The sequence below is a fragment of the Cheilinus undulatus genome, linkage group 7 (assembly GCF_018320785.1).
Source record: "Cheilinus undulatus linkage group 7, ASM1832078v1, whole genome shotgun sequence".
Classification (NCBI taxonomy): Eukaryota; Metazoa; Chordata; class Actinopteri; order Labriformes; family Labridae; genus Cheilinus; species Cheilinus undulatus.
Window position 1 is genome coordinate 28,691,966 of NC_054871.1, and position 14,386 is coordinate 28,706,351.

At 42.1% G+C, this 14,386-nt stretch overlaps 1 protein-coding gene across 1 annotated transcript; it reads right to left on the reverse strand.

Moving 5' to 3' along the window:
• Positions 1-117: 117 nt before the first annotated feature.
• enc3 (ectodermal-neural cortex 3) lies at positions 118-14,085 on the reverse strand. The gene is made up of 4 exons (XM_041791917.1): positions 13,858-14,085; positions 11,655-12,689; positions 10,782-11,561; positions 118-1,493 (listed from the first exon to the last, which is right to left on the reverse strand). The coding sequence occupies exons 2-3, from the start codon at positions 12,675-12,677 to the stop codon at positions 10,815-10,817; spliced, it is 1,770 nt and encodes a 589-aa protein (XP_041647851.1). The 5' UTR covers positions 12,678-12,689; positions 13,858-14,085; the 3' UTR covers positions 118-1,493; positions 10,782-10,814.
• Positions 14,086-14,386: the final 301 nt, after the last annotated feature.

The following is a 14,386-nucleotide window of genomic DNA, read 5'->3' on the forward strand; positions in this document are numbered from 1 at the left end:
AGGCATGTTAAGAACACCTGTGTGATTATATAGTCACTCTCTTGTAAAGACACAGCTGCACAATTCCATCCACTCCCTGGAAAAACAGAGGACAAACTAGTTTTTTTTTTTCCTTGATACTTTATTGAAGAAATACGAGCTGCAGAGCACAAAGTAACAGGAGATGTTTCAGTTAGAGCTTAATGTATCAGTAAATCTAACATATACTTGGATAAATTTGGAAAACCGCATACTTGCACACAAGGCAAATGAAGATTGTTAGGGGTAAAAATGCTACAAAAGGCTTTGATTATTCACATTACCCGTGCTGGGTTAAGACAAAGATACAAATATTAAGACCATAAAGAGTTTCTTTGTACAAAATGTGCAAAATCAAAGGCTTCTAAAAATGACAAAACAAAACAAACTGTACACAAAAAGACGTCCATTAAAGGTCCTGAAAAAGAACATAAAAATATCTACAGCTACAAAGTATCGTCTACTTTTAAAGTATTTAGCTTTTGTTATTTTGATCAAAATGAAACTATGTGGTTAAGATTTTGGCAACACTTATGTTTAAAAATATGACCACACTTCTGAACACAATCACACTTTTCACTTGGCAAAACATGTACTCCAACATTACAGTTATTTTATCACAAAATAATACATTCACAAGAAACTGAAATAAAAGAAAAATGTCACCCTTCCTTGTACAATTACAGGAAACACAACATAACCCTGAGACATAAAACAGACAAAAACATTTAAAAACTTGAACCAAAGTAGCATTTTCTTCAGCCATTATTGGCGACATCCTCTCTCTTTGGAGTGTGTATTTTAGTCGAGGAGGAAGATACAAATTTAGCTCACCAAAATTGAGGGAAGCCCGAGTCCAAAGTCTAAAAATACAGACAGGAAGATTGTTTCTGTGCACAAAATCATACACTTTCCCAAGTGTCTTCTCTCGTTCCCCTATACGCCTGGCACAGCAAAGGTCTAATTCAGTCTATCAGCAGTCCAAATAACTTACACCTGAGTAAATGCCCAGTGTCAGGAGGAAAAGGAAACCACAACAAAGGACAGCAGGGTTTCTTTTTGATCTCATGTCATCAAGAGTGATCCTTATGGAGTCTGTTAAACTGGTAATCTACTGGTTTGAAGATGGAGTGAGTCAGTGGGGCTGAGACAGTCACTGTAAAAAAGTCTGTGGACCAGAGCACACATCTAGGTTGGATGTTTCCTTCACATGTAATCAAGAGACTGATGGAGTCTGTGCAGTATTCATAGCAGTGAGTCCAGCTCAGGCTACATGGGAAAGTTACACAAGAAGTATCAGAAATCAGATCAGGTGGAAAAGAGGCCGCAGACTTCCAGTCTCTGGGCTGTTTCCAGGCCGTCGCAGCTGAAGAAAATGTGATTCTGAAGCCACAACAGGAATACACAAACTCTTCACTCTCTCCTCCTGGTCGAGGGGGAAAACGCATGCCTGCATACCAGACACCGTGGCTGATCTGTGGAGGGAGACACAGAGAGATTAATGTTTAGGTGCTGCTGTATGGGGACCAGCCACATGACCAGAGGGGTGGCCTGGACATTCTCAGGGAGCCAAGAGGAATGTGGGGACACTTGGTGCTCCTGCAGACTACACATCAGCTTATCACCATGCCATTTTATCAGGCTTACCCACAAAGCGTTAATAATGCTGCCGGATGGAGCGTTATTTAACCACCGGCCTCCTGGCATGTGGGATTAAGCCACTCAAGCCATTTATGTCCCTAAGTAGGGGTGTAACAGTATGGAAAAATTTCAGTTCAGTATGTACCCCCGTTTTGAAGTCATGGTTTGGTACATTTTCAGCACGGTAATTAAAGCAAATACATGACAGATTTTTTCTTAAAGTGTATTAAATTGTATAAAAATAGATAGGCTGAATAAATTACGTTTAAATTATTAATAATGCTGCAACCTCCTTCCGAAAGGTCTTCAATTAATAAAAATATTAATAAATAAACTAGGCCTGTTAATATAAACGTGTTGACACTTGTGATTAATCTGGAAATAACGCGTTAAAAAAATAATTACGCAATTTAATCATATGACTAAGTTTGACCACAACTTCCTCCTGTAGTCCTCCTGCGTGGACGTTTACATCCCTGGGGTGAAAAGGTTAAAGTTGGGCCAAACACAGCCAGCTTTGACGATTGAGGAGACAGACCCAGGTCTGCTTCACGGCAAATTTCAATTTAATAAGCTGCCTAATGGAAGTCTGAATAAAACAAAAGTTGTGTGTACATACTGCGGTGATTAACTGTTTTTACACCGAAGCACAACAAGCCTGAAGTACCACCTCTGGGCAAAGTGCATCTTTGCTAATGTTAGCAAAGACTCTAACAACAATACAGGATCAAGCCATAACGCCAAGCTACACTGGTGCAGTCCAGCAGACCTGGATTTGTCCCCAAAATGACAACATCTAAGCTGATTAATGCTATTGCTAATGGGTCATCAGAGACTGCAGACCATCAACATCATTGACGACAAGGGGCTTCAAGACATCATCCGGGTCACCTTGAATGACACGTACCACAGAACACCTGCAAGAAACTACTGTTACAAGATTCAGTGAACTGTATGACAGCTAAAAAGGCAACTAAAGTGGAGCAGCTGGCCCAACCTACATTTATTACACTGACGAGAGACCACTGAACATCAGTCAGCAAACACAGCTACCTCGGGGTAACACCATACTTGTACTAATTTATCTCAACCAAAAATACAAGTAAATGGTAGTATTTTAAAAATCAATTTATAGATAATTATAATAATAATTTTTTTTTAGTAAAAAGCGCTTTCAAAGAGTTGTGCATGAAGTTAAGATAATGAAAATAAACACTTGATGATAAGAATGTTTAAAAATCTTAAAATTACTAAAACTAAAGAAATTCTGTGATTAATTTGATTAATTTTTTAATCAATTGACAGCACTAAAATAAATACATTTTTGAATTACTAGGTTATTTTCACTGATATATTGACACCCATTCTTTAAACACTAAAATTTCCCAGCCAACTTAAAAACATCATCACACAAGTGTACGTTAGCTTGTTAAGTATGCTAATTAATGTCTATCCTGCTGATTTCAACATGGACTTCAGCACTGGATTATTTTTTTAACCAATGGGACCTACTACAAAGTTTGGGAGAACTTTTCACCGCCTGTCTTGGTGGATAAAGATGTTAGAGCCATGTGAAATCTGAGGATAACTTTACCTATGACACAGCTGCAGACATGATGGAGTCCACTCTCCCCCTCCCCCGAGGCTCACAGTTGAAGGTTCGCATTTAGAATTAATTTGATTCACAAAGTAGAGCACCACTGTTATCATAAAAACATCTAAAATTATGGGTAGTTCATAACTGGCTGGTGAGACTTTTTATTGTTCGTCCTCATTACAGTGATATTCTTGTTTGAGTGGAGCCTTTTCAAAGGCTTTGATTGATCCGCTGGATGACGTGCTGTCAGCAACACACCTGCTGAATAATTCAGTGCTACTGTTGTCGTCTTTGTCCACAGCTGTATTTTACCTGGAAACAAAGTGTTCCTAAACAGGACACTTTTATTGGGGAATATTCAGGCTGTTGCTGGCGTTTGCTGTGGTTGCCAGGACAGTGTGACAGTGAGTCGTTCTTTAGTTTTCCGTCTGTGTATGCGCTTCACTCCACATGTATCTGTTTGGTACATGTCTGTACTGTACCGAGAGGCTTGTAATGAATCGGTACGGCACAAATACATGTACCTTTATACCCCTATCACTAAGTAATAAATAACAGGGTGGCAGAAGAGAGGACCCCAATCTGTAAAAATAAGCTTCTCATGGCTCTAATAAAAACATCCACATAAACAAACTGCTTTGAACAGATAAAATTCATACTCTTAAGAGGCTTTCTTCTGGCTTGGATATCAGATTGTGTTGAAGTATGGCAGCATTTTCCAAATAAAAATAGCAATGGATTCTCAGAAGCATATCTCTTTCCTTTGCAACCTCAGATAACATTCCTCCTGAGTTGTTTTGGAGCCATTTTATACTACAGCAGCCCAGCAAGATGTTTACCTCTGATTAGCATATTCCTGATGATAACTTAAGCCTGTCGGAGCAGATGAACAGTGTTTGTGTGCTCTCTGGTCTGTTGACAGTTGCAGTCGTGCTCTGCTGGGGGGGCTTGTTTGGATAACCTAATGAGTGCTAATTTCCATCCGTCTCAAAGCCGGTTGATACTACAGAAGCCTCCGCTGATCCAAACGCATCTGTTACTGTTGTGAATCTACTGCCTGGAGCCTGACAGTAGGACGCAGCACAATAGCGAGGTATAAAGCTTTACAAACTGACCTATTTAGTAACAAAACTGAATACTAAAAGACGTCCCCAAAAAAACCCCGAAAAAAATATAAACTAAAACATAGCTCATTAAAAGAAGAAATGTGCCAAAGGTTCTGTACTATTTTTCATACCCAAACCCTTATCAACATTTAAAACTTTTTACACAACTTAGTAACTGGACACAGGGGAAAGAACTCTTCTTGTTTTGAGTACAAAAAATGAACCTACCAGCACCAGTAAAGCTTACACATTATATTTTAAATATTACAAAAATTATATGTTAGGTTTAAAAAGGGGGTAAAGTATAAGACTGCCTGTCTTTAGAGCACTTTCAGTAGGCCTGATGGAAGTTTCCACTGCTGCTGCTGCCCCCCCCCCCCATACATGAATGGGTCACTGCCTGCACTTCTATAGTCTTGCTGCTGGTCTAATCTTTCTTAAGTGGAGAAGATGAAGAGTGTTCCCCAGAATCTGGGACACTCCACTCAACTTCAGCAACAACATCACCATTTCATAAAGGCTGCACCTTTATATTTAGTCATTTATCTTTATCTACAGTGCCCAGACAGGGGATATTACAGGGTACTTCACAAAAGTGGCATTTCCACCAAGTAGTCTGGTTCAGTTTGGTAAGGTACAGAAAGGAATTATCCGTAAAAAGTTGAGGAAGGTATCAAAATAGTTGAGCTGTACCAGTTTGGTTTCCTTCCTTCTGGGTACCAAATGTACATATCAGACTCTGAAAAGTGTGGCTGGACTCACTGCAGACCATTGATTCGTCAAAGAGTCTTCACTTCCCATGCGACAGCAGTAATGACGACAAATGCAAATCGCACCATGTTTTCCACTTAGCTGAAGAGCTTTTGTCCTTCATTTGCCCAGACTGCATGCCTATCATAAGGCACATTATATCCTGGCCTCTTTAGTGTGTGTATGCATCATATCGTGAGGCTGTGAGAAATGCACATCCCTAATGGTACCAAATGAAGAGGCAAAAGTCTGGTTCTTATTAGCTAGCTGAGCTAAATGATCCAGCATTCCCATCACTCTAGGCGAGCCTGGAAGAAAATTGACTGTGGAAACATGAACAAGATAATGGTATGCTGTTATAAATAGTGCCAAGCTGTACTGAACCAAATCAGACCACTTTGTGGAAACCCATTAAGACACACTGGCTGAAGAAATCAGGCTATGTGTCTGCCATTATTGGGACAACAATCAAAAAATCATCAGCAAATTGTGGCCTCCTCTGCCAATAAAGTGCCCTGTCATTATTACCTGTCATGTTTAGATTTACTACCCAAAACACTGATCTGACCACAATTTTTTCCCTTAATTTGAATAAAAAATGTTTATACAAACAATATTCACACTCTTATTGTACTAAAATAAACATCTTGACCTTCACAAACCTGACCTCTATCTGCCTAAAGGGGGTACAGGTATTTTACACCTGTGCTAACAGGTGTAAAATACCTTGGTGCACTGCAGCAATCATAGTGTGCTGCTGAGGACGGAGGGAGTCTCTGTGCTCTTTAACAGAGCAAACAGATGGCCTGGAGCTTCCATGAAGTGATTGGCTTTGGCACTCTAAGGTCTAACCTGCCTCAGTCTGTCTGCTCTCATCTTTATCCATCTCCTCCATGTCAGAGTTATGCCAGATTGTGTTCAACAATGAAAAATCTTCTACAAATCAAACTTTTAAGTGATTCCAAAAGTACACATGAAATAAAGATACACGTACATTTTGTCACATTATGTTTATCCTTTAATTGCACTTGGGAGCCATCTGCATCTTCCACTGGCCCAATTATGCGCGATGCACCACACTAGTGAGTCCTCCTTCTTTATTTGTCCCTTGTGTCTAACGAAGTCTGTGCTATGTTTACTAATGACCACCCAGACTTTTACTGTATTGACTAACGCATACATCACGTCACTTCATTTACATGAGTTTGCGTTGTTTTCAGGGACAAATAAAAGACTCCGGCATGAGCTCAGAAACACAAGGATCTTGATGAAGCAGCTGCAGATTACATTGAGGCATTTCTTGATGAACCCTTTCAGAAACTCCAGTTTAAGATAAGAACAAAGGGCGTCTCTGTGGCTGAAGGCGCGCTACTTCAGAGGTGCAAATATTATGCAATTCATATTAATTACCACGCAAACACACTCGGTCCCATCCCAGCTGGCTCTCTGAAGAGGCCCCTGTAACTGTATGACAGCTCGTTTCTTTTCAAGGGTGTAATCAAATTAGTCTGGGTGATTATTCAGCCATTTTAGGCATCTTTTCCCCTTTTCCTTTTTGTTACCCGCAGCACGGAGAAAAGACCAATAAAAACACCATTAGGTTTATGCAAATTTAAGCATCCATGCCAAGGACTGTAATGTGGCAGATTGATTACTCAAGGGACCGGAGACGAAGTGTGCACGTGCTGACTATAACTGTGCATGTGTGTCTGAGTGTGTGTGTTTGGGGGGGGGGGCTTGTTGTACACAGATGCCACCATAAAAGCCTCATTCAGTCTGTGTTCCTGGTGGCCCTCACAGTCAGGCATTAATAAAACATTAGTATTGAGTGACTGGGGGCCTCTGCACTCCTCCTCCATGATCCCACAACGACCTTTCCATTTTACAGCAGCTGTCTGGGGATACAGAGAGCCCGCCAAGGACTCCCTCTGTGGCCTCTGACCCCTCCAGGTGGACCCCGTCACACAAAGCTGTGCCCACATCGCATGGATGTCGGTTGAAGCCGTTAAAAATGGAGAATGCTGCTCATGTCCGTGATTATTTCATGCGTGTGTGTGTGTGTGCGTGGGGGGGGGGGGTGTTAGGGAGGGGCTTGAGTGTAGATAGCAGTCATCTTTAGGGATGTTATAGTTTAGTCACTTAAAGCGGAGAGACCGCACTGAACTTTGTGCAGAGATCTCTGGTTACATCCTGTCTGGCATCAACAAGTGGCCAGATTACAGTACAGCAGCCCTGCTAACTAGCTTCAAAACAAGTGGATATGTAATCAAAAGCCTGGCTTGCAACAGTTGGGATTGTTGGTCATAACATCTTAATTTAATTTGTTTGAATGTCTTTGTTTTTAGCTTAAAATTGAATTGCTTCTCATGCCTGCACCATAACAAAAACTAACCATAATGTTTTAACATTCACAAATACTTTTACATCAACTGTGGCTTCTGGTTTGGCTCTCTAGTCTGTGGTCAGTCACATCTGGAGGAAAAGCACGGGGCTACTACTGCAGGAGGTGGTGACAAAAAGAGCAGAGAGGCTGCTAAGCCAATACAGGCCACAGGAAAACAGAAAGCCTGGACCATGAGATGACATTAACAAATCTTTACTAATAGGAATGCAGGCCACACCTTCATTCCTCCCAAATTAGAGGATGGATGGCTGGCTGGCTTTTTAAAGGACAGTCAATGCCAGCAATGTGACTGCCTCTGTGTGTCTGTGTGAGGCAGAGTGGAAAAATCAGTGGTTTCACAACTGCTTAAAAACTCACACTACAACTACTGAATGCTTAAGCAGCTGACTAGGGATTTTTTTTTAGACATGAAAGGTGCAGACTCAGATACTGACAGACAATTATTTTCCTCTTTGACCCAAGCTGAAAGTTGACAACCTCAGGAGCAGAGTATTTTTAGATAGGCGTTAGTCTCGGCTGCCAAACAGCGCAAAATATAGCTTTGCTTCTTCTGGTCTTACTTTCACTCCTCCTCATATCTTCTGTGGGTGTCAATGTGTCCATCTCTGTGTCACTTTGTTGCCCCCTAAATTTTTTCCACGTCTCCTCTCTTGCCCCCTGTTTCAGCTGATAGTTAGTAGCACACCCTCCTTAACATGCTGGAAACCAGAGCCTTTTCCATGTCTGCAGTAATTAAACGTAATGGCAGTCAGCACGGGGGGAGCTGAAAGAGTTCATAAGGATGCTACGCTCTTGATCTTTCATAGCCCGCCTGTCTGTCTCCATCCTGGAAAAGAAAACCTAGGCGACTATGAAGACAGCAGTTTATACCAGCAGCCTCATAACATTAAACCCCTTGCTCCATTATATCCAGCTGTTTACTGTAGACACAAGACACACATAAGCCCATCCCCGCTCACTCACTTCTGCTCAGCTTTACTTTCAAAGTTCTTGGCAGCATCAAAGGAGCTTTTTTTGGACTAATTTTCCTTTATCCCAGTCAGTAAAAAAGTTTTTGCAGTACATGGGAGCAAATATATCCAAATGTGATGTAACTGTCATTCTCAGTAAGTATACAGAGCAATTTATTGTAGTTTTCCTAGTATCAGTGACAGTGATGGCATTTATATTTCTTACAATAAATTACTTCAACCCTCATTTCCAACTTCACTTGTTTTCATACTGTTAACTTGAAACAGGATGGGATGGTCAAGCAGTATAGACGCTTAAACCGTGAGCTCCACCATGCCAATCTCCGCCAAAACTTGAGGAACACAAACAAAAGGACCTGGGTTCTTTGAAAATGAGTAGAGGTCCAACAAAGACAAAGTATAACAGAAACCCAGACATCCAAGGTAAAGAGAGAAAATGCTCGACTACTGAGAAAAACACACTCAAGCCTGAAGCTAGCAACAACACGCCTCTTTACAGAGCAGTCGGGATGGTTTTAGCCAGCAGATTCAAAGAACGCAAAACAAGCTGAAAACTTTCGAGGACATCACATTGCAAATGAGAAATGAATTGACAGAGCTAAAAGGAGGCAGTGACTAGAAACTCGTCAGAATAAACATGGAATATGAGCAGAAAGTGAAAAGTAAGAGGCTCTACTTCTATGAGAATCGGTGCAATATGTGTGGGTTGCGTAATCCAATCTTTTGTTGATATGTGCAACTCTGCACATCTAGATCATTGTTGCTATTGTTCTATTACTAATGTGTTGTTATATGGCAGCGCCATTTTTGCAGCACTCGGAGTCAAGATACATTTCACTAAGGGGAAAATAAAGTGTTTTATTGTATCTTATTGACACACACTGAAAGTCATCAATTCAGTGAAAAACTGAGAAAATGGTACCATAGAAGTGATAATAAAAGAGCAAAAGGCGATGATGGAAAAGCCGGATGACATAGAGGTGAGCTCTAGATGAATCAGCCTTGATTAGAGAAAGTTGCCTTTACCAGTCTAGTTTAAAGCAATGGTTTTACATTTTGTGGGAAAAAAAAATCTTATTTTTGGAAAAAGTTTATAAGAAGATAAACAAAACATGAAGCACTGGCTTGTCTTAGCATTAAGGTTCATAACAACATTGACAGTTTTTTCCCCTATCTAAAGGAGTGAGGATAACCATTACCTCGTCTACAGCTTCTAAGTTAAGCAAAGCTAATTAGCAGCTAGCTGTAGCCTTTTTAGGCAGCAGATATGAAAGATATATCAATCTTCTTATCATGCTGTGTGTGAATGTTGCAAAACTGACCAACACAAGTTAAGCTAAAGACAACTTTGTTTAAACAAAGTGTGTGTTGTCATTAGGGGAAAAGACCTGTTTAACTATTAAAGATCCTATTTAACTTGAGCAGAAAGAAAAAACACCTCAGGAAATATATTTTCACCTCTTATCTTACATGAAGCCGTGAAAACTGCCATCTGTCGATCCTTCAGGCAGAGCAATCCCTCACTGATACGGTATGTAACATTACTGTCAGAAATACTTAATATCTTTGGGGAGATCCTACGCTTAATTTCCCTTTTCTCCCCACCTGAATTTGTGATAGTTGACAAATAGATAGTTGAATCCTGCCCTGATGTTCTTCAGCAGCACATATAAAAGTGAAGCCTGTTTTTTATTCAGCTCTTGTTTGGATGTTAGTTTGAGATTTACATGGTTTATTGAACATAAATTAACAATAAAATGTTTGTTGTATCTTTTATTTGAGGCTTGAGCTCATGGCTTTAAGCTTTCCAATCCCCATGTGTCACATCACCTTTTGCAACAACTATTCAAAGCACTAACTCATAATAAGTTGTCCACGTCGGTCCCAGCAGAGCACCAGCCCCCATGTCTCCCTGGCCCTACAAGCACAGACCTGATCCCTGCCTCTCCAGCTCTCTCCTGTCGGGGACAGAGGTCCTGAGTTGTAGCTTTCGCTCTGTAATTACCGGCACCGCTGACATTCCTCCTGCTCCTTAAACCCAGACTTCACTGTGTTTATCCAACACTCAGCCGTCACAGCAGCTAGATAATGTGTAACTGTAACCACTGGCAACCCTGGAAATAGTGAGGGGATTTTAAAAACTGGCTTGGTCTGGCTCAAACTGACATTCACCTGGGGCTGTTGACTAATATTGCCGTTTGAGTGAGCTTCCAGCTATGTGACAATAAAAGGGACAGTATGTATGACATATATAACTGGCATGTTATTTGTGTCACTGAAGAAGCTACACTTACCGTAGAAACCTCAGAGAGTCAGCGCGTCTCTCTCTATGCTGAAAGGTACTTCCATGTGCTGACGAAGGCAGTAGGAATGAGGGAGTAGGGTACACTGGTCACACTGTCCCAAGAGTCAGAAGATGGATCATAACAGTCCAATGTTTTACACCTCTGAGCTCCAAAGTACCCTCCAACCACATACAGTCTGTTACCCGATGCCACCGCATGGCAGCTGATCCGTTTGGCAGTCACATCACCAAACTTTGACCACTGATACGTCTCGCTGTTGAACCGGTAAGCAGAGCTTGCTGAGAATTCAGTGTCCCCTCCGATCACCACCACATGGTTGCCGACCACAGCCGCTGCAGTGTAGCGCCACAGCTGTGGACAGGCGGCTGGCACGGACCACCGGTTCTGACAAGGGTCAAAGCACTGTACCTTTGGGTATTTGTCTCTGTTTACACTGGTGCCTCCGAAAGCAAAGAGTTTGTTTTTGGCACCAACGACAGCGGCATTGCTCACACCCTCTCTGAGCGGAGCCACCAAGGTCCATTTGTTGGTCTGAGGGTCGTACTGTTCCACCTGTTTGAGTGACACTGATGGAGATGCAGGGAAGGATCCTGCAAGAGAAGTGTGTCCTCCAACAACATACAGCATGTGGTCGAGCTCTGCTGATCCATGTCCAAATCGTGCCACCAACATTGGTGCAGCTTTGGACCACTCGTCATGTAATGTGTCATAGACCCACACGTCTTTGGAGGCCCCGTTTTCAGAGCCACGCCCTCCAGTAACATAAACCTAACAAAAGAGAAAACACATTAAGAATGTATCAATACAACTTTAGTTAAAGATGAAAATATTCTAATCTAATCTAATAAATTTCATGCATACCTTGCAACCAATAGCACAAGCACTGCATTCCTTCCTGGGGCTGGGGATGTCTGTTTTGGGGGTGATCTCCTTGGTCTTGTTGTCAATCATGTAGACTTTATCACACATAAAGGTCTGTCCTCCCAGCAGAAGTAGGGCCTGGTTCACCTTCCTTGGCCGGGCACAGAACCCTGTTACAATTCCGTCATTCTGGAGGATTCTCATTTTGCATCGCACAGCATCTTCCACAATTTCACGACCTACTTTGTGACACATCACCAGCTCCTCTGAAGCGACGTTTTTCAACAGGTACGTCTCAGGAAGCAGCGCCAGGCGAACACACCGCAGCAGTTCGGGCAGCTCGCTGTGCCTACGCTCAATGTCAGCCTTCACCCAGTCAATGACAGCCTCGTACACCAGGCTCTCATCCTCCACCTCCAGCTCTTCGCTGAGGATCAGCTCCTGGACTTTGTCTTTGGGCAGGCTGAGGAAGTCCTCTGTCTTGAAGAGAGTAGCAAAATTCGCCAGACACATCCTCCATGACAGCTCGTACAATCTCTGGCACTGGTGGGCGTCAGACAGCAGCATCATCCCCAAACAGTTTGACTCCAGGAGATTCTTTTCTAGAAACTCTGCTGCTGCGTCCCTGATGTCATGAAACTGAAGCATGTCACCAGCCTCTAGAAGTGACTCTGCGTTCTCCTCATTGATGATGACCCTGGCTGAGTACGCATAATCGAGCAGGAGTTCCAGCACCTCTGGATGGAGAGAGTCATGGAAGTTTACATCAGCGTCACGGCTCTCCCTGAGACCACCGCTGAACATAGCCTCAAAGTACCGGCTACAGGAGGCCAGCACGGCGCGGTGGCAGGGGAACGATCTGTTTCCAGCCTTCAAGACGACATCTGTAAAGACTTTACGTTTGCGAAGCAGGTTGAGCTGCGTCAGCAGGCTGTCTGCATGGGATGTCTTGTGGAACAGCTGGATGTTCATAGAGCCGGAACTGGAGCGAGACTTCCTATTTTCATGGTTGCTGACAGACATCTTGACTTTAACCTGTAGACGGAAATAAAGAATAAAAACACATGAATGACAGTTTGACTGGGCAAGAGATTTCATGAAGGGTGAGTCAACTTTCTTTAGATGTAATGGCTGTAATAAATCCTCCTATTTTAAGATAACAAAATCCACCATGCCAACAGCTGGTGAATGGACAGCTCAGGAATAAAACTCTTATCAGTGCACTGAGGTACAACGGAAATGAACTTTAGACTGTAGAGATGAAAGGAGGTCTGATAAGGAGCACTCCCATTGAAAACGAGTGTGTACTACCTGTTACAGACATTTACACTTGTAAAAAAAATAAAACAGTCCTAGTAAAAGAATCCTCAAATGAGCTCCATGAAGATGCTTTCATGCTCTCTTCAGTGATTAATAACAGAAACAGCACCTAGGTGTGTTGTCCTTTATCACTTCTTTCCACCCCTATAAACATTTCAGGGCTGTGAGTCACCTTCAGCTACAGCAGGAGCCAAGAAATTCCTGTTCGCCTATTCTGCTTCTCAGCTGGCTCAAACAAGATGGTGACAACGGCAAGACTTTCAAGCCCACATAAGATGTGACACCTCAGACCAACTCCTTGAGGGAGAAAAATTATGTAACTACAGTGCAACTGATGAAAAATCAGTTTTCTTTTGATCATGTTTAATACATGTAGACAGGCCTGCAGCTATGGCATGAATTTTGAATAAGAGGAACTTTAATGAATGCTTGAAGGAATTTGCCGCATTACTTTTGAATTTAGGGCTGTAAGCCATGTTACCACAAGGCAATTTCACCATACTAAAACCCTATATGTTAAAGCACAGCAGTCTGCCCACAACTTAAAAACAACCTAATAAATATCGTTAACTTTAAAGCGTTTTAGAGCAGATACGTTAAAGTCGGCTATTTAAATCCTGAAAGAGGGACGGGACTTCCGTGGTGGGACGCAGTGTGAAATCTAATTCGTCTTGCGCAGTAAATGTGAAACTACGGTCAGCACTTTAGCATGCGCTCAACTTTCTTCCCAAGTTAGCAGCAAACACCCAGGCTGCTACAACCAGCCAACATCAAAGGACCCACTGTTACAGCCTGTGGCTAAACTCCTAACACTGCGGAAGCTGGAGAAACCTCCAACAAACACGTACTTTGGCCATCGATACTCTTTGAGGTTTAGGCTTACCTTGGTAGGAGAGACTCCTTTATAGAGGAAACAACTTGTTCCGTTGTTGATATCTGCAAAGTTGTGGTTCAACTTAAAAGAATACGCCGTCAGGTTTCACACTTATATCGTCTCCTCGGTTTTTAGGAAAATGTTGAGCCATTTGTCCGTGTCGAGAGCTTGAAGTAGGATATAAAACAGAGTCAGGAGTTTGAAGCGTTGTCGGTTAGTGGCCACGCAGCCTGCAGAGGAGAGAGGAGCAGAGAAAGAGAGGAGCCAGCAGTAGTGTTCACACAAGCTCCTCCCACCCTCACTGCTATTGTCCAATGAGCTAAAAAAACAACAATTCAGCAAAAGCTTTCTTTATTCTTAATCCAACTCTTGTTTAGTCCTACACATCAACATAAATAGCAGTCAGAAAGACGGCTTAAATCGTTGGCTTTGTGGGGTTCATCTTAGTCATCATGTTAAAGTATCAAATATCAAAAATCAAACCAGTTCAAATCAAGGCAATCTCTCTAGAAAGTCTCTATAGAAAAAAGGAAATATT

Coding starts and splice junctions, on each gene's coding strand:
- enc3 (XM_041791917.1), bottom strand. CDS start 12,677: ATGTCTGTCAGCAACCATGAAAATAGGAAGTCTCGCTCCAGTTCCGGC. Junction 11,562..11,654: donor CTTGTGCTATTGGTTGCAAG/GTATGCATGAAA, acceptor CTCTTTTGTTAG/GTTTATGTTACTGGAGGGCG.